The sequence below is a fragment of the Oncorhynchus mykiss genome, chromosome 11, assembly GCF_057628025.1.
Source record: "Oncorhynchus mykiss isolate SJ-2025 chromosome 11, ASM5762802v1, whole genome shotgun sequence".
NCBI classification, from domain to species: domain Eukaryota; kingdom Metazoa; phylum Chordata; class Actinopteri; order Salmoniformes; family Salmonidae; genus Oncorhynchus; species Oncorhynchus mykiss.
The window spans coordinates 77,074,301-77,093,832 of NC_143032.1; the positions used below are offsets into that span (position 1 = coordinate 77,074,301).

The 19,532-nt window shown below is 43.1% G+C and overlaps 1 protein-coding gene across 1 annotated transcript in view; it reads left to right on the plus strand.

Annotated features, from left to right (window-relative positions):
• Positions 1–19,532, plus strand: part of LOC110536386 (serine/arginine repetitive matrix protein 4) — a 126,613-nt gene that overhangs the window by 89,180 nt on the left and 17,901 nt on the right. The window contains exon 6 of the mRNA XM_036936350.2: positions 12,479–12,565. Within this exon, the coding sequence (XP_036792245.2) occupies positions 12,479–12,565 (87 nt within the window). The remainder of the gene's footprint in view (positions 1–12,478; positions 12,566–19,532) is intronic.

Here is a 19,532-nt window from a genome sequence, read left to right on the forward strand (position 1 = left end):
TCATCAATTCAGGAACATATATCTTTCCATCACAGTACATTTTCCACAGCCCAATCTCTCTTCTAGCCATCCATTTCCCTCTCCTGTTATTATAAACCAGTGGCTCCCAAGCGGGGGATACAAGGACCCATGGGGGTTCTTGGCCTATTCACAGGGCATACGTCAGAAGACTGCATTTTACCATAGGCCTACTGGTAAAATGCACATAACGGGGTACTTCAGGGATACTCATTAGGGGCAAAATTCCGTTGGTGGTACATTACCTGAAAAAGGTTGGGAACCACTGTCATCCTTCTGCTATGACCAGAAGCTGTGAGGAAAGATAAACATGATCATTTAAAGCAGAGGAGCACAATTGGCGGAAGGTTCTATCTGGACCTCGACACATTTGTCAAGAATAATTGTTCAATTAAATACTGATGAAGCAACTCTTTTTTTTTTAAATGTACACATACTGTGCTGGCTCAGCGCAGCTGGGAAGGTCCCAGACAGCGCCCCAATACTACTGTGAGTTGTCCAATCACATGCGTTATTTAAATCACTTCATGAAACTCAGCCAATCAAAGCGAATGTTTACAATGCATGTTAGTAGACTGATGTTGTTAGAGAGAGAGAGAGAGACAGCAAGAGAAGCAAAAACGGAAGCGAAAGGAGAAATTATAGAATGCTATGCACAAAAATGAGGAAAGTCGATAAAGAAAATGTAGCTTTCAAAGAGGAGTGGACAGACAAATATGGCTTTATCCTTCCCGCAGCGAATGTCAAACCACTCTGCCTGATATGTTCAGAGACCGTGGCTCTAATAAAAAGTGCCAACGTGAAGTGCCACTACGAGACGAAGCACAGATCCTTTGAGCAAACATATCCACAGCAGTCTGACGTGAGGACAGGCAAAATAAACTCAAAGCCCAGTGTGATCGGTTCACCAGAGTCCTCTCCCATGCATTCACTGCTCAACAACGTGCAAATGAATGTTCCCAAAAAAACAGCTTTGATTTTGGGTCAACAGCAAAGCCATTTACTGACGAGGGAGTGGTGATGGAGTGTAACGAATGCTGTTGAAACTTTACTTGACGATAAACAAAGAGACGAGCTGTGTGAAAAGATCAAGCAAATCCCAATGTCACGTACAACAGCAGCAAGAAAGAGTGAAATACTAACAGAGGATGTATTTACACAGTGTGATGGAGCTATTCGGAGTGCACCATGCAGAGTATTATGCTGTTGATGAATCTACTGATGTGAGTGATAATGCTCAGCTTACCACACAGAGAAGAAGGAATTCTATGAAGACCTGTTTGGTGCAACACCACTCGAGACCATACAAGAGGAAAGGACATAGACATGGTCATAAAGGAGATGATGAGAAAGAGGGGGATATATCTAAAACAAGTGGTCCCTATCACCTCAGACGGGGCCCCTGCCATGACAGGAAGAGAGAGAGAGGAGTTGTGGCACGGCTGAAAGAGGACAACCCTGATCTCACAGCTTACATCATTCATCAGTCTGTCCTGTGCGCCAATCTGTCAGAAGAGTATGCTGAAGTGTGAATATAATGATGAAACTCATCAACTTCCTCAGGGAATCCTCATCTCATCAACATCGCCTGCTGAGAGAATTCCTGAAAGAAGTTGAGGCAAATGCAAATGACCTACTGCTGCACAACAACGTAAGACGGCTCAGTGAAGGCAGGTTGTTGGAACGCTTTTGGTCCATAAATGGAAATAACAGCTTTCCTTGTACAGCTCAAGAGCCAGAAGGCAACACAGTTTTCAATTGTGGTCACACCTTAATGAGCTCCAAATGAAACTACAGGGAAAGAACAACTCCGTTTGTGATTTTGGTAGACATCACACCTTAATGAGCTCCAAATGAAACTACAGGGAAAGAACAACTCCGTTTGTGTTTTGATGACATCTGTCCACTCCTTCCAGAGGAAACTGGAAGTGTTCAAGGAAGATCTTCAAGGAGACTGAGCACACTTCACAAAAGTGCAGGATCAGATTCAGGATGAGAGAGATGTTTCTCCTCATGTTGACTTCATAGATTTGATTGGAAACTTCAGAAATCGCTTTGACAGCTTCATCCTTGGACAGCAGCCCCTTCTTCTAATTGAGAATCCATTCCTCATAACAGATGTCAGGGTATTTTCAAAGGAGGTGACACAGACCTTCATGTGGGCACTTGCTGGATCTCTACAGATGGAACTGATTGATCTGCAAGCAAATGTTGCACTAAGAGAGCACTTTCAACTAACTGCACTTTCTGGCTGCAGGCTGTGTCTGAGAATGTTTCCCCTGGTCTAACCAAAACCAAAAGCACTACACACCTTGACCATGTTTGTCTCCACATACAGTTGTTAGTCTTCTTTCTCCACTATGAACATCATTAACAATAAGTACCTTTCCAGACTCACCAATGAGTCTAGGATGGTGGATTCCAAGATGGCGTAGCAGTCAGACGTATTTGACCTTCGTCTTGTCGTGTATGTATATTTTTATATATTTCTCTTCGCATATCTTTTTATATTTTTCTAAACCCTTACTTCAAAATACTCTCCTGCAACCCGCCTCACCCAATGTGGTGTGGACCTGCTTTTTCTCTAAAGTATTCTTCTCTGCCTCTATTACTGGAATCTCTCCAACATAAACTAGCCAGCTAACTAGCCAGCTAACGGTCATCAGCTAACCTCTAGCTCGGAAAGCTCTCGCCAGTTTGTACAACGCGATTCAACCAGAGCATACCGGACCTATTTTTCTCTCCATATCCCCGGATTCCTATCGCAAGCTCTGAACCTTTTCACCCTCCGTCCTCCACAGCTAACGTCCCCTGAATGCTAGCTGTCTAGAGCACAACGGACTGTTGAGTTACGAGGCCCAACGAATACATTCAGAAGCCACTAGCTAGCAGTCAGCTATCCTTTGCTAGCGGTCATCAGCTAATTTATCCCGGACAACTCTCGCCAGTCTATAGAGCGCGACTCAAACCAGAGCTAGTCTGAATTATTCTTCTCCATATCTCCGGATTCCTACCGCAATCTCTGAACCTATTTTTTTGTTGTTGTTTTTTTTACATTTTTATTATATATATTTTTTCCCACCTGGAATTATAGCAGCTAACGACCCCTAAACGCACAGCCGCTAATCTGCGGCCTGCTAGCTATCTAAAGCACATTGGACTGCTGGCTTAAGAGGCCCTTAGGTCATATTTCTTCGGCCACTAAACATATTTTGCCAATTGGCCTGGTTTACCACATGGAGCCCTGCTATTCCGCCCGCTGATGTAACTGCACGAGGGGGCCACAACAGACGTCCCTCCGTCGCGTCATCCCTCTAAGGCCTTTCTGTTAGCCTGCTAGCCCCATGCCGCTAGCTGCTTGAAGCCACGCACTGGACTTGTATGATCACCCAGCTACGCATGCTTTTCCCTAACGTCACCATGCCGTGTCGATTGCTGTTCTGGTTTGTAACTATTGTTTTATTTCACTGTAGAGCCCCTAGCACTGCTCAACATGCCTCGGCTAACAATTTAGTTCCACCACCCACACACGCAGTGACATCACCTGGTTCAAATGCTATTTCTAGAGACAATATCTCTTTCATTATCACTATATGCACAGGTTTACCCCCACTGTATTCACATCCTACTATACCTTTGTCTGTACATTATGCCTTGAATATATTCTACTGTGCCCAGAAATCTGTTCCTTTTACTCTCTGTTCTGAACGTACTAGGCGTCCAGTTCTGTTAGCCGTACCCTTATCCTACTCCTCCTCTGTTCCTCTGGTGATGTAGAGGTTAATCCAGGCCCTGCAGTGTCTACCTCCACTCCCATCCCCCAGGCTCTCTCATTTGTTGACTTCTGCAACCATAAAAGCCTTGGTTTCATGCATGTTAACATTAGAAGACTCCTCCCTAAGTTTGTTTTATTCACTGCCCTAGCACACTCCACCAATCCGGATGTCCTACTGGATACTGAATACTGAATACTGGCTTAGGAAGACCACCAAAAACCTTGAAATTTCCATTCCTAACTATAACATTTTCCGACAAGATAGAACTGCCAAAGGGGGCGGTATTGCAATTTACTGCAAAGATAACCTGCATAGTTCTGTCTTACTATCCAGGTCTGTACCCAAACAATTTGAGCTTCTACTTCTAAAAATGTACCTTTCCAGAAACAAGTCTCTCACCGTTGCCGTTTCCGCCTTCCTCACCATCTTAAATAGGCATTCCACATTAAAAAAATGTAGAACCAGGAATAGATATAGCCCTTGGTTCACTCCAGAACTGTCTGCCCTTGACCAGCACAAAAACATCCTGTGGCGTTCTGCATTAGCATCGAATAGCCCCCGTGATATGCAACTTTTCAGGGAAGTTAGGAACCAATATAGACAGGCAGTTAGGAAAGCTAAGGCTAGCTTTTTTTGCATCCTGCAGTACAAACTCAAAAGAGTGCTGGGACATTGTAAAGTCCATGGATAATAAGAGTACCTACTCCCAGCTACCCACTGCTCTGAGGCTAGGAAACACTGTTACAACCGACAAATACACTATAATTGAGAATTTCAATAAGCATTTCTCTACGGCTGGCCATGCTTTCCACCTGGCTACCCCTACCCCGGTCAACAACCCGGTACCCTCCACAGCAACCCGCCCAAGACCATTTCTCCTTCACCCACATCCAGATAGCTGATAGCAATCTGGTTTCCGAGCTGGTCATGGGTGCACCTCAGTCACGCTCAAGGTCCTTAACGATATCAATACCGCCATCGATAAGATACATTACTGTGCAGCTGTATTCATCGACCTGGCCAAGGCTTTCGACTCTGTCAATCACCACATTCTTATTGGCAGACTCAACAGCCTTGGTTTCTCAAATGATAGCCTCACCTGGTTCACCAATTACTTCTCTGATAGAGCTCAGTGTGTCAAATCGGAGGGCCTGTTGTCCGGACCTCTGGCAGTCTCTATGGGGGTGCCACAGGGTTCAATTCTTGGGCCGACTCTCTTCTCTGTATACAACAAAGATATCGCTCTTGCTGCTGGTGATTCTCTGATCCACCTCTACGCAGACGACACCACTCTGTATAATTCTGGCCCTTCTTTGGACACTGTGTTATCTAACCTCCAGACGAGCTTCAATGCCATACAACTCTCCTTCCGTGGCCTCCAACTGCTCTTAAACGCAAATAAAACAATATGCATGCTATTCAACCGATCATTGCCCGCACCTGTTCGCCCGTCCAGCATCACTACTCTGGACGGCTCTGACTTAGAATACGTGGATAACTACAAATACCTAGGTGTCTGGCTAGACTGTAAACTCTCCTTCCAGACTCACGTTAGCATCTCCAATCAACAATTAAATCTAGAATCGGCTTCCTATTTCGCAACAAAGCTTCCTTCACTCATGCTGCCAAACATACCCTCGTAAAACTGACCATTCTACCTATCCTTGACTTCGGCGATGTCATCTATAAAATAGCCTCCAACACTACTCAGCAAACTGGATATAGTCTATCACAGTGCCATCCATTTTGCCATCAAAACCCCATACACTACTCACCACTGCGACATATACGCTCTCGTTGGCTGTCCCCCGCTTCATACTCGTCGCCAAACCCACTGGCTACAGGTTATCTACAAGTCTCTGCTAGGTAAAGCCCCGCACTATCTCAGCTCGCTGGTCACCATAGCAGCACCCACTCGTAGCACGCGCTCCAGCAGGTGTATCTCACTGGTCACCCCCAAAGCCAATTCCTACCTTGGTCGCCTTTCCTTCCAGTTCTCTGCTGCCACTGACTGGAACGAACTACAAAGATCACTGAAGCTGGAGATTCCCATCTCCCTCAATAGCTTTAAGAACCAGCTGTCAGAGCAGCACACAGATCACTGCACCTGTTCATAGCCCATCTGTATACAGCCCATCTATTTACCTCATCCCCAAACTGTATTTATTTATTTAGCTCCTTTTGCACCACAGTATCTCTACTTGCACATCCATCTTTTGCACATCTACCATTTCAGTGTTTAATTGGAATTTGCCACCATGGCCTATTTATTGCCTTAACTCCCTTATTTGACCTAATTTGCACTCACTGTATATAGACTTTGTTTTCTTTTTTTCTACTGTATTATTGACTGTATGTTTTGTTCATTCCATGTGTAACTCTGTTGTTGTTTGTGTCGAACTGCTATGCTTTATCTTGGCCAGGTCGCGGTTGCAAATGAGAACTTGTTCTCAACTAGCCTACCTGGTTAAATAAAGGTGAAATAAAAAAAATAAAAAACTGAGCACAGATTATTTCACTTATAATTCACCTTTTCACAATTCCAGTGGGTCAGAAGTTTAAATACACTAAATTGACTGTGCCTATAAACAGCTTGGAATATTCCAGAAAACGATGTCATGTCGAAGCTTCTGATATGCTAATTGACATAATTTGAGTCAATAGGATGAGTACCTGTGGATGTATTTCAAGGCCTACCTTCAAACTCAGTGCCTCTTTGCTTGACATCATGGGAAAATCAAAAGAAATCAGCCAAAGCCTAAGAAACTAAATTCAGACCTCCACAAGTCTGGTTCATCCTTGGGAGCAATTTTCAAATGCCTTAAGGTACCACGTTCATCTGTACAAACAATAGTATGCAAGTATAAACACCATGGGACCACGCAGCCATCATACCTCTCAGGCAGGAGACGCGTTCTGTCTCCTAGAGATGAACGTACTTGGTGCGAAAAGTGAAAATCAATCCCAGAACAACAGCAAAGGATCTTGTGAAGATGCTGGAGGAAACAGGTACAAAAGTATCTATATCCACACCTGCAATGCAGGTGCTTCTACACCTGCATTGCTTGCTGTTTGGGGTTTTAGGCTGGGTTTCTGTACAGCACTTTGATATATCGGCTGATGTAAGAAGGGCTATATAAATACATTTGATTTGATTTGATTTCAACAAGTCCTATATCGACATAACCTGAAAGGCTGCTCAGCAAGGAAGAAGCCACTGCTCCAAAACCGCCATAAAAAAGCCAGACTACGGTTTGCAACTGCACATGGGGACAAAGTTCGTAGTTTTTTGGAGAAATGTCCTCTAGTCTGATGAAACAAAAGTAGAACTGTTTGGCCATAATGACCATCATTGTGTTTGGAGGAATAAGCGGGAGGCGTGCAAGCGGAAGAACACCATCCCAACCGTGAAGCATGGGGGTGGCAGCATCATGTTGTGGGGGTGCTTTGGTGCAGGAGGGACTGGTGCACTTCACAAAATATGGCATCATATGGCATCATGAGGGAAGAAAATTAGGTGGATATATTGAAGCAACATCTCAAGACATCAGTCAGGAAGTTAAAGCTTAGTCACGAATGGGTCTTCCAAATGGACAATGACCCCAAGCATACTTCCAAAGTTGAGGCAAAACGGCTTAAGGACAACAAAGTCAAGGTATTGGAGTGACCATCACAAAGCCCTGACTTCAATCCTATAGAACATTTGTGGGCAGAACTGAAAAAGTGTGTACGAGCATGGAGAACTAAAAACCTGACTCAGTTACACCAGCTCTGTCAGGAGGAATGGGCCAAAATTCACCCAACTTATTGTGCGAAGTTTGTGGAAGGCTACCCGAAACATTTGACCCAATTTAAAGGCAAAACTGACAAATACTAATTGAGTGTATGTAAACTTCTGACCCACTGGGAATGTGATGAAATAAATAAAAGATGAAATAAATCATTCTCTCTACTATAATTCTGACATTTCACATTCTTAAAATAAATTGGGAATCCTAACTGACCTAAGACAGGGATTTTTTTACTATGATTAAATGTCAGGAATTGTGAAAAACTGAGTTTGAATGTATTTGGCTCAAGTGTAGAATGGCACCGACTCCACTCCAGCCAAGGTTCAAATTACTGGCAGGGCAAGAAACAGCCAATTTCTCTCACTAACAAAGAGATATGGAGAAGTGGGAGAGAGTAGGAAAGCTAAATATTAAACATGTGGCTTCTAATTTGTTCAGAAATCAAAGCACTTTTTTCAGAAACATGCACTTTGGTAATTTTTTTGTGAAGATTCAGTCTTATTTTGCTTGAAATTAGAACATTTGTGATAGGCCTACTTTTATTTATGATTACGCTGCATATTTATTTTACCTCATGTTTAATGTGTCTGCAATGAAAATGTGCAATAAATATTGTTGAAATGTTATTGAAATGTAGTACTTTGTTTATTAACTACGTATACATATACAAGAACTACATATGCCCCAAATCATAGCGCACATTAGACATTTTAATGGTTTGAACTTTTGGGAGGAGAAATGTTAGTCACTGGACATTTTTTTATTCAAATTGTGCACCCCTGCTTGAGAGAGTCTTTCTTTAGATCAATCAATCACATGTATTTATAAAGCTCTTTTTACATCAGCCGATGTCACAAAGTGCTGTTCAGAAACCTAGCCTAAAACCCCAAACAGTAAGCAATGCAGGTGTAGAAGCACAGTGGCTAGGAAAAACTCCCTAGAAAGACCAGAACCTAGGAAGAAACCTAGAGGAACCAGGCTCTGAGGGGTGGCCAGTCCTCTTCTGGCTGTCCAGGGTGGAGATTATAACAGATCATGGCCAAGATGTTCAAACGTTCATAGATGACCAGCAGGGTCAAATAATAATCGGTGGTTGTAGAGGGTGCAACAGATCAGCACCCCAGGAGTAAATGTCAGTTGGCTTTTCATAGCTGATCATTCAGAGTTAGAGACAGCAGGTGCGATAGAGAGAGAGTCCAAAACAGCAGGTCCAGGACAAGGTAGCACATCCGGTGAACAGGTCAGGGTTCCACAGCCGCAGGCAGAACAGTTGAAACTGGAGCAGCAGCATGACCAGGTGGACTGGGGCCTGCAAGGATTCATCAGGACAGGTAGTCCTGAGGCATGGTCCCAGGGCTCAGGTCCTCCGAGAGAAGAGAGATAGGAAGAGAGAGAGAGAGAGAGAGATAGAGAGAGAGAGAGAATGAGAGGGAGCTTACTTAGATTCACACAGGACACCGGATGAGACACGAGAAATACTCCAGATATAACAGACTGATCCTAGCCCCCGACACATAAACTATTGCAGCATAAATACTGAAGGCTGAGACAGGAGGGGTTGGGGGACACTGTGGTCCCGTCTATTCCCCCGGACAGGGCCAAACAGGGCAGGATATAACCCCACCCACTTTGCCAAGGCACAGCCCCAACACAACTAGAGGGATATCTTCAACCACCAACCTACTACCCTGAGACAAGGCTGAATATAGCCCACGAAGATCTCCTCTACCCGGACAGGAAGATCACGTCAGTGACTCAACCCACTCAAGTGACGCACCCCTCCTAGGGACGGCATGGAAGAGCACCAGTAAGCCAGTGACTCAGCCCCTGTAATAGGGTTAGAGGCAGAGAATCCCAGTGGAGAGAGGGGAACCGGCCAGGCAGAAACAGCAAGGGCGGTTTGTAGCTCCAGTGTCTTTCCGTTCCCCTTCACACCCCTGGGCCAGACTACACTCTATCATGGGACCATCTGAAGAGATGAGTCTTCAATAAAGACTTAAAGGTCGGGACCGAGGCTGCGTCTCTCACATGGATCGACAGACCATTCCATTTTGAATGGAGCTCGATAATCAAATCAAATCAAATCACATTTTATTTGTCACATACACATGGTTAGCAGTTGTTAATACGAGTGTAGCGAAATGCTTGTACTTCTAGTTCCGACCATGCAGTAATAACCAACGGGCAATCTAACCTAACAATTTCACAACAACTACCTGTAAAGGAATGAATAAGAATATGTACATAAAACAATATATGGCTAGAGATTTGAGTCAGTATGTTGGCAGCAGCCTCTCTGTGTTAGTGATGGCTGTTTAACTGATGGCCTTGAGATAGAAGCGGATTTTCAGTCTCTCGGTTGCAGCTTTGATGCACCTATACTGACCTCCCATTCTGGATGATTGCGGGGTGAACAGGCAGTGGCTCGGGTGGTTGTTGTCCTTGATGATCTTTTTGGCCTTCCTGTGACATCGGGAGGTGTAGGTGTCCTGGAGAGCAGGTAGTTTGCCCCTGGTTATGCGTTGTGCAGACCTCACTACCCTCTGGAAAGCCTTACGGTTGTGGGTGGAGCAGTTGCCATACCAGGCAGCCTGACAGGATGCTCTCGATTGTGCATCTGTAAAGGTTTGTGAGTGTTTTTGGTGACAAGCCAAATTTCTTCAGCCTCCTGAGGTTGAAGAGGCGCTGTTGCGCCTTCTTCACCATGCTGTCTGTGTGGGTGGACCAATTCAGTTTATCCGTGATGTGTACGCCGAGGAACTTAAAACTTACTACCCTCTCCACTACTGTCCCATCGATGTGGATAGGGGGGTGCTCCCTCTGCTGTTTCCTGAAGTCCACGATCATCTCCTTTGTTTTGTTGACGTTGAGTGTGAGGTTATTTTCCTGACACCACACTCTGAGGTTCCTCACCTCCCTGTAGGCTGTCTCGTCGTTGTTGGTAATCAGCCTACCACTGTAGTGTCGTCTGCAGGAGAGGCCTTAACAGGAATCCAGTGTAGAGAGGCTAGCACTGTACTAATATGATACATTCTTTGGTTCTAGTTAAGATTCTAGCAGCCGTGTTAAGCACTAACTGAAGTTTATTTCGTGTTTTACTCGGGTAGCCGGAATGTAGAGCATTGCAGTAGTCTAATCTAGAAGTGACAAAAGCATGTATAGATTTTTCAGCATAATTTTTGGAAAGAAAGTTTCTGATTTTTTGCAATGTTACGAAGATGGAAAAAAGCTGTCCTTCAAATATCCTTAATATGTTCGTCAAAAGAGAGATCAGGGTCCAGAGTAACGATCCATGATGAGATCAGGGTCCAGAGAAACGATCCATGATGAGATCAGGGTCCAGAGTAACGATCCATGATGAGATCAGGGTCCAGAGTAACGATCCATGATGAGATCAGGGTCCAGAGAAACGATCCATGATGAGATCAGGGTCCAGAGTAACGATCCATGATGAGATCAGGGTCCAGAGAAATGATCCATGATGAGATCAGGGTCCAGAGTAACGATCCATGATGAGATCAGGGTCCAGAGTAACGATCCATGATGAGATCAGGGTCCAGAGTAACGATCCATGATGAGATCAGGGTCCAGAGAAACAATCCATGATGAGATCAGGGTCCAGAGAAACGATCCATGATGAGATCAGGGTCCAGAGAAACGATCCATGATGAGATCAGGGTCCAGAGTAACGATCCATGATGAGATCAGGGTCCAGAGAAACGATCCATGATGAGATCAGGGTCCAGAGTAACGATCCATGATGAGATAAGGGTCCAGAGAAACGATCCATGATGAGATCAGGGTCCAGAGAAACGATCCATGATGAGATCAGGGTCCAGAGTAACGATCCATGATGAGATCAGGGTCCAGAGTAACGATCCATGATGAGATCAGGGTCCAGAGTAACGATCCATGATGAGATCAGGGTCCAGAGTAACGATCCATGATGAGATCAGGGTCCAGAGTAACGATCCATGATGAGATCAGGGTCCAGAGTAACGATCCATGATAAGATCAGGGTCCAGAGAAACGATCCATGATGAGATCAGGGTCCAGAGTAACGATCCATGATGAGAAGCAACCAGTGTGGACAACTACACTGCTTTTGTGTTCTGAAAGCACCATGAAATCATCCACTCCGATAGAGAAAAAAACTATTGATAGCGAGAATTACAATGAAAGAGAAAAAGGGACCAAAAGAGAATAAGAGAATCCAAGTTCACACTGTGAATAAATAATGTTTCCAATTGTTCTGTAGTGAGCAGCGCATTGTTGTTGAACATAGTGTGACTGCTACAGAATGTCAGACCGAATGTCAGACCGCTCTCCTTTGCTTTCTTCTCCTCTCCTCTGCTTTCTTCTCCTCTCCTCTGCTCTCTTCTCCTCTCCTCTCCTCTCCTCTCCTCTCCTCTCCTCTCCTCTCCTCTGCTCTCTTCTCCTTCCATCCTCTCTTCTCTCCTCTCCTCTCCTCTCCTCTCCTCTCCTCTCCTCTCCTCTCCTCTCCTCTCTTCTCTTCTCTTCTCTTCTCTCTCATCTCCTCCTCTCTTCTCTTCTGCTCTCCTTTCCTCTGCTCTCTTCTCTCCTCCTCTCTCCTCCTCTCTTCTCCTCTCCTCTGCTCTGCTCTTCTCTCCTCCTCTCTTCCTCTCTTCTCCTCTCCTCTTCTCCTCTCCTCCTTTCTCTTTTCTTTTTCTGTCATTGTTTTTCCATTACTATGTCTTATTTTTATAAAAATATATATTGATTTAATTTGGTGGCAGTTTTCAGGAAAGTAGCATATACAGGTATAAGGGTAAGCAAGTCCAATATCCATCACAGCAACATCTGGCTATTTCTTCCCCACTAAGAAGATCCTCATCCCCTGTTCTTTCTCTCTCCTCTCATTTGCTCTTCCAGTTCACGGAGGCACATGCACCGGAGACGACGCTACCGGAGGTCGGAGTCTGAGAGTTCCACCTGGCGCTCCTCCAGCACCGAGAGCAGGTAAGTCTTAGCCACTGAGACGTGCGCACACACACACAGACAGAACCCCGTTTTTATTTTCATTCGGCCCAATCTGGTCTGGACTAGTCTGGTCTGGTCACTACAAGTGGTGACTGATGGACCAGAGGTGAATGATGGACCAGAGGTGAATGATAGGCCAGAGGTGACTGATGGGCAGGAGGTGAATGATAGGCAGGAGGTGAATGATAGGCCAGAGGTGAATGATAGGCCAGAGGTGAATGATAGGCCAGAGGTGACTGATGGACCAGAGGTGAATGATGGACCAGAGGTGACTGATAGGCCAGAGGTGCCTGATAGGCCAGAGGTGACTGATAGGCCAGAGGTGACTGATAGGCCAGAGGTGAATGATAGGCCTGAGGTGAATGATGGACCAGAGGTGACTGATAGGCCAGAGGTGACTGATAGGCCAGAGGTGACTGATAGGCCAGAGGTGAATGATGGACCAGAGGTGACTGATAGGCCAGAGGTGACTGATAGGCCAGAGGTGACTGATAGGCCAGTGTGTGACTGACTGATAGGCCAGAGGTGACTGATAGGCCAGAGGTGACTGATAGGCCAGAGGTGACTGATAGGCCACTGTGTGATTTTAGGAACGATTAACAGTGGTTGCGGTAGCCCTACTATCACATCTTCTCAGGAAACGGCTGGAAACGCCGTCCACAGGAAATGGATGGAAAACTCCGTCCACAGACAGATGTACCCTCAATTACAATGACAGATGGCCAGATCAATGCGAGCAGGCTCTATTCACAGTGGCACAGATGTAGATTGATGGATTTGGTGGATTATTTTTTGAGTCAGTATGGACTAGGTTGGATTAAACTCATTAGGTCTGCAGTAGTTGTTTGAGGTGATGGGTTAGGTTGGGTTAAATGTATTGGGTCTGCAGTATTTGTTTGAGGTGATGGGTTAGGTTGGGTTAAATGTATTGGGTCTGCAGTAGTTGTTTGAGGTGATGGGTGAGGTTGGGTTAAATGTATTGGGTCTGCAGTAGTTGTTTGAGGCGATGGGTTAGGTTGGGTTAAATGTATTGGGTCTGCAGTAGTTGTTTGAGGTGATGGGTGAGGTTGGGTTAAATGTATTGGGTCTGCAGTAGTTGTTTGAGGTGATGGGTTAGGTTGGATTAAATGTATTGGGTCTGCAGTAGTTGTTTGAGGTGATGGGTTAGGTTGGATTAAATGTATTGGGTCTGCAGTAGTTGTTTGAGGTGATGGGTTAGGTTGGGTTAAACTCATTAGGTCAGCAGTAGTTGTTTGAGGTGATGGGTTAGGTTGGGTTAAACTCATTAGGTCAGCAGTAGTTGTTTGAGGTGATGGGTTAGGTTGGATTAAATGTATTGGGTCTGCAGTAGTTGTTTGAGGTGATGGGTGAGGTTGGGTTAAATGTATTGGGTCAGCAGTAGTTGTTTGAGGTGATGGGTTAGGTTGGGTTAAATGTATTGGGTCTGCAGTAGTTGTTTGAGGTGATGGGTTAGGTTGGGTTAAATGTATTGGGTCTGCAGTAGTTGTTTGAGGTGATGGGTTAGGTTGGATTAAATGTATTGGGTCTGCAGTAGTTGTTTGAGGTGATGGGTGAGGTTGGGTTAAATGTATTAGGTCAGCAGTAGTTGTTTGAGGTGATGGGTTAGGTTGGGTTAAACTCATTAGGTCAGCAGTAGTTGTTTGAGGTGATGGGTTAGGTTGGGTTAAACTCATTAGGTCAGCAGTAGTTGTTTGAGGTGATGGGTTAGGTTGGGTTAAATGTATTGGGTCAGCAGTAGTTGTTTGAGGTGATGGGTTAGGTTGGGTTAAACTCATTAGGTCAGCAGTAGTTGTTTGAGGTGATGGGTTAGGTTGGGTTAAACTCATTAGGTCTTCAGTAGTTGTTTGAGGTGATGGGTTAGGTTGGGTTAAATTCATTAGGTCTGCAGTAGTTGTTTGAGGTGATGGGTTAGGTTGGGTTACACTCATTAGGTCAGCAGTAGTTGTTTGAGGTGATGGGTTAGGTTGGGTTAAATGCATTGGGTCTGCAGTAGTTGTTTGAGGTGATGGGTTAGGTTGGGTTAAATGTATTGGGTCTGCAGTAGTTGTTTGAGGTGATGGGTTAGGTTGGGTTAAACTCATTAGGTCAGCAGTAGTTGTTTGAGGTGATGGGTTAGGTTGGGTTAAACTCATTAGGTCTGCAGTAGTTGTTTGAGGTGATGGGTTAAGTTGGGTTAAACTCATTAGGTCAGCAGTAGTTGTTTGAGGTGATGGGTTAGGTTGGGTTAAATGTATTGGGTCTGCAGTAGTTGTTTGAGGTGATGGGTTAGGTTGGGTTAAACTCATTAGGTCAGCAGTAGTTGTTTGAGGTGATGGGTTAGGTTGGGTTAAATGTATTGGGTCAGCAGTAGTTGTTTGAGGTGATGGGTTAGGTTGGGTTAAACTCATTAGGTCAGCAGTAGTTGTTTGAGGTGATGGGTTAGGTTGGGTTAAATGTATTGGGTCAGCAGTAGTTGTTTGAGGTGATGGGTTAGGTTGGGTTAAATGTATTGGGTCAGCAGTAGTTGTTTGAGGTGATGGGTTAGGTTGGGTTAAATGTATTGGGTCTGCAGTAGTTGTTTGAGGTGAGTGGTTAGGTTGGGTTAAACTCATTAGGTCAGCAGTAGTTGTTTGAGGTGATGGGTTAGGTTGGGTTAAATGTATTGGGTCTGCAGTAGTTGTTTGAGGTGAGTGGTTAGGTTGGGTTAAACTCATTAGGTCAGCAGTAGTTGTTTGAGGTGATGGGTTAGGTTGGGTTAAATGTATTGGGTCTGCAGTAGTTGTTTGAGGTGATGGGTTAGGTTGGGTTAAACTCATTAGGTCAGCAGTAGTTGTTTGAGGTGATGGGTTAGGTTGGGTTAAATGTATTGGGTCTGCAGTAGTTGTTTGAGGCGATGGGTTAGGTTGGGTTAAATTCATTAGGTCAGCAGTAGTTGTTTGAGGTGATGGGTGAGGTTGGATTAAATGTATTGGGTCTGCAGTAGTTGTTTGAGGTGATGGGTGAGGTTGGGTTAAATGTATTGGGTCTGCAGTAGTTGTTTGAGGTGATGGGTTAGGTTGGGTTAAACTCATTAGGTCAGCAGTAGTTGTTTGAGGCGATGGGTTAGGTTGGGTTAAACTCATTAGGTCAGCAGTAGTTGTTTGAGGTGATGGGTGAGGTTGGGTTAAATGTATTGGGTCTGCAGTAGTTGTTTGAGGTGATGGGTGAGGTTGGGTTAAATGTATTGGGTCAGCAGTAGTTGTTTGAGGTGATGGGTTAGGTTGGGTTAAACTCATTAGGTCAGCAGTAGTTGTTTGAGGCGATGGGTTAGGTTGGGTTAAATGTATTGGGTCTGCAGTAGTTGTTTGAGGTGATGGGTTAGGTTGGGTTAAATGTATTGGGTCTGCAGTAGTTGTTTGAGGTGATGGGTTAGGTTGGGTTAAACTCATTAGGTCAGCAGTAGTTGTTTGAGGTGATGGGTTAGGTTGGGTTAAATGTATTGGGTCTGCAGTAGTTGTTTGAGGTGAGTGGTTAGGTTGGGTTAAATTCATTAGGTCAGCAGTAGTTGTTTGAGGTGATGGGTTAGGTTGGGTTAAATGTATTGGGTCTGCAGTAGTTGTTTGAGGTGATGGGTTAGGTTGGGTTAAACTCATTAGGTCAGCAGTAGTTGTTTGAGGCGATGGGTGAGGTTGGGTTAAATGTATTGGGTCAGCAGTAGTTGTTTGAGGTGATGGGTTAGGTTGGGTTAAATGTATTGGGTCTGCAGTAGTTGTTTGAGGTGATGGGTTAGGTTGGGTTAAACTCATTAGGTCTGCAGTAGTTGTTTGAGGTGATGGGTTAGGTTGGGTTAAACTCATTAGGTCAGCAGTAGTTGTTTGAGGTGATGGGTTAGGTTGGGTTAAATGTATTGGGTCAGCAGTAGTTGTTTGAGGTGATGGGTTAGGTTGGATTAAATGTATTGGGTCTGCAGTAGTTGTTTGAGGTGATGGGTGAGGTTGGGTTAAATGTATTGGGTCTGCAGTAGTTGTTTGAGGTGAGTGGTTAGGTTGGGTTAAACTCATTAGGTCAGCAGTAGTTGTTTGAGGTGATGGGTTAGGTTGGGTTAAATGTATTGGGTCTGCAGTAGTTGTTTGAGGTGATGGGTTAGGTTGGATTAAATGTATTGGGTCTGCAGTAGTTGTTTGAGGTGATGGGTGAGGTTGGGTTAAATGTATTGGGTCTGCAGTAGTTGTTTGAGGTGATGGGTTAGGTTGGGTTAAACTCATTAGGTCTGCAGTAGTTGTTTGAGGTGATGGGTGAGGTTGGATTAAATGTATTGGGTCTGCAGTAGTTGTTTGAGGTGATGGGTGAGGTTGGGTTAAATGTATTGGGTCAGCAGTAGTTGTTTGAGGTGATGGGTTAGGTTGGGTTAAACTCATTAGGTCTGCAGTAGTTGTTTGAGGTGATGGGTTAGGTTGGGTTAAACTCATTAGGTCAGCAGTAGTTGTTTGAGGTGATGGGTTAGGTTGGATTAAATGTATTGGGTCTGCAGTAGTTGTTTGAGGTGATGGGTGAGGTTGGATTAAATGTATTGGGTCAGCAGTAGTTGTTTGAGGTGATGGGTGAGGTTGGGTTAAATGTATTGGGTCTGCAGTAGTTGTTTGAGGTGATGGGTGAGGTTGGGTTAAATGTATTGGGTCTGCAGTAGTTGTTTGAGGTGATGGGTGAGGTTGGGTTAAATGTATTGGGTCAGCAGTAGTTGTTTGAGGTGATGGGTTAGGTTGGATTAAATGTATTGGGTCTGCAGTAGTTGTTTCTGTTCAACTGTTCCATTGGTTAATATGCATTCTGACAACGTAAACACACCATTTCATTTACATCTGCATCTTCAGAGACAGACAGCTCAATTATGTTAGACCTCTATAGTGTCATTATATTACACCTCTATAGTGTCATTATATTAGACCTCTATAGTGTTATTGTATTAGACCTCTACAGTGTCATTATATTACACCTCTATAGTGTCATTATATTTGACCTCTATAGTGTCATTATATTAGACCTCTATAGTGTCATTATATTAGACCTCTATAGTGTCATTATATTAGACCTCTATAGTGTCATTATGTTACACCTCTAGAATCATTATATTACACCTCTATAGTGTCATTATATTACACCTCTATAGTATCATTATATTACACCTCTATAGTGTCATTATATTACACCTCTATAGTGTCATTATATTACACCTCTACAGTGTCATTATATTAGACCTCTATAGTGTCATTATGTTACACCTCTAGTATCATTATATTACACCTCTATAGTGTCATTATATTACACCTCTATAGTATCATTATATTACACCTCTATAGTGTCATTATATTACACCTCTATAGTGTCATTATATTAGACCTCTATAGTGTCATTATATTACACCTCTATAGTGTCATTATATTAGACCTCTATAGTGTCATTATATTACACCTCTATAGTGTCTTATATTAGACCTCTACAGTGTCATTATATTAGACCTCTCTAGTATCATTATATTACACCTCTATAGTGTCATTATATTACACCTCTATAGTGTCTTATATTAGACCTCTATAGTGTCATTATATTACACCTCTATATTGTCATTATATGACACCTCTATAGTGTCTTATATTAGACCTCTATAGTGTCATTATATTACACCTCTATAGTGTCTTATATTAGACCTCTACAGTGTCATTATATTAGACCTCTATAGTGTCATTATATTAGACCTCTATAGTGTCATTATGTTACACCTCTATAGTGTCATTATATTACACCTCTATAGTGTCATTATGTTACACCTCTATAGTGTCTTATATTAGACCTCTATAGTGTCATTATATTACACCTCTATAGTGTCATTATATTAGACCTCTATAGTGTCTTATATTAGACCTCTATAGTGTCATTATGTTACACCTCTATAGTGTCATTATATTACACCTCTATAGTGTCATTATATTACACCTCTATAGTGTCTTATATTAGACCTCTATAGTGTCATTATATTACACCTCTATAGTGTCATTATATTAGACCTCTATAGTGTCTTATATTAGACCTCTATAGTGTCTTATATTAGACCTCTACAGTGTCATTATATTAGACCTCTAGAGTGTCATTATATTAGACCTCTATAGTGTCATTATGTTACACCTCTAGTATCATTATATTAGACCTCTATAGTGTCATTATATTAGACCTCTATAGTGTCATTATATTAGACCTCTATAGTGTCATTATGTTACACCTCTAGTATCATTATATTACACCTCTAGTATCATTATATTAGACCTCTATAGTGTCATTATATTAGACCTCTATAGTGTCATTATATTAGACCTCTATAGTGTCATTATGTTACACCTCTAGTATCATTATATTACACCTCTATAGTGTCATTATATTAGACCTCTATAGTGTCTTATATTAGACCTCTATAGTGTCATTATATTACACCTCTATAGTGTCATTATATTACACCTCTATAGTGTCATTATATTAGACCTCTATAGTGTCTTATATTAGACCTCTATAGTGTCTTATATTAGACCTCTACAGTGTCATTATATTAGACCTCTATAGTGTCATTATATTACACCTCTATAGTGTCATTATATTACACCTCTATAGTGTCATTATATTACACCTCTATAGTGTCTTATATTAGACCTCTATAGTGTCATTATATTACACCTCTATAGTGTCATTATATTAGACCTCTATAGTGTCTTATATTAGACCTCTACAGTGTCATTATATTAGACCTCTATAGTGTCATTATATTACACCTCTATAGTGTCATTATATTACACCTCTATAGTGTCATTATATTACACCTCTATAGTGTCTTATATTAGACCTCTATAGTGTCATTATATTACACCTCTATAGTGTCTTATATTAGACCTCTATAGTGTCTTATATTAGACCTCTATAGTGT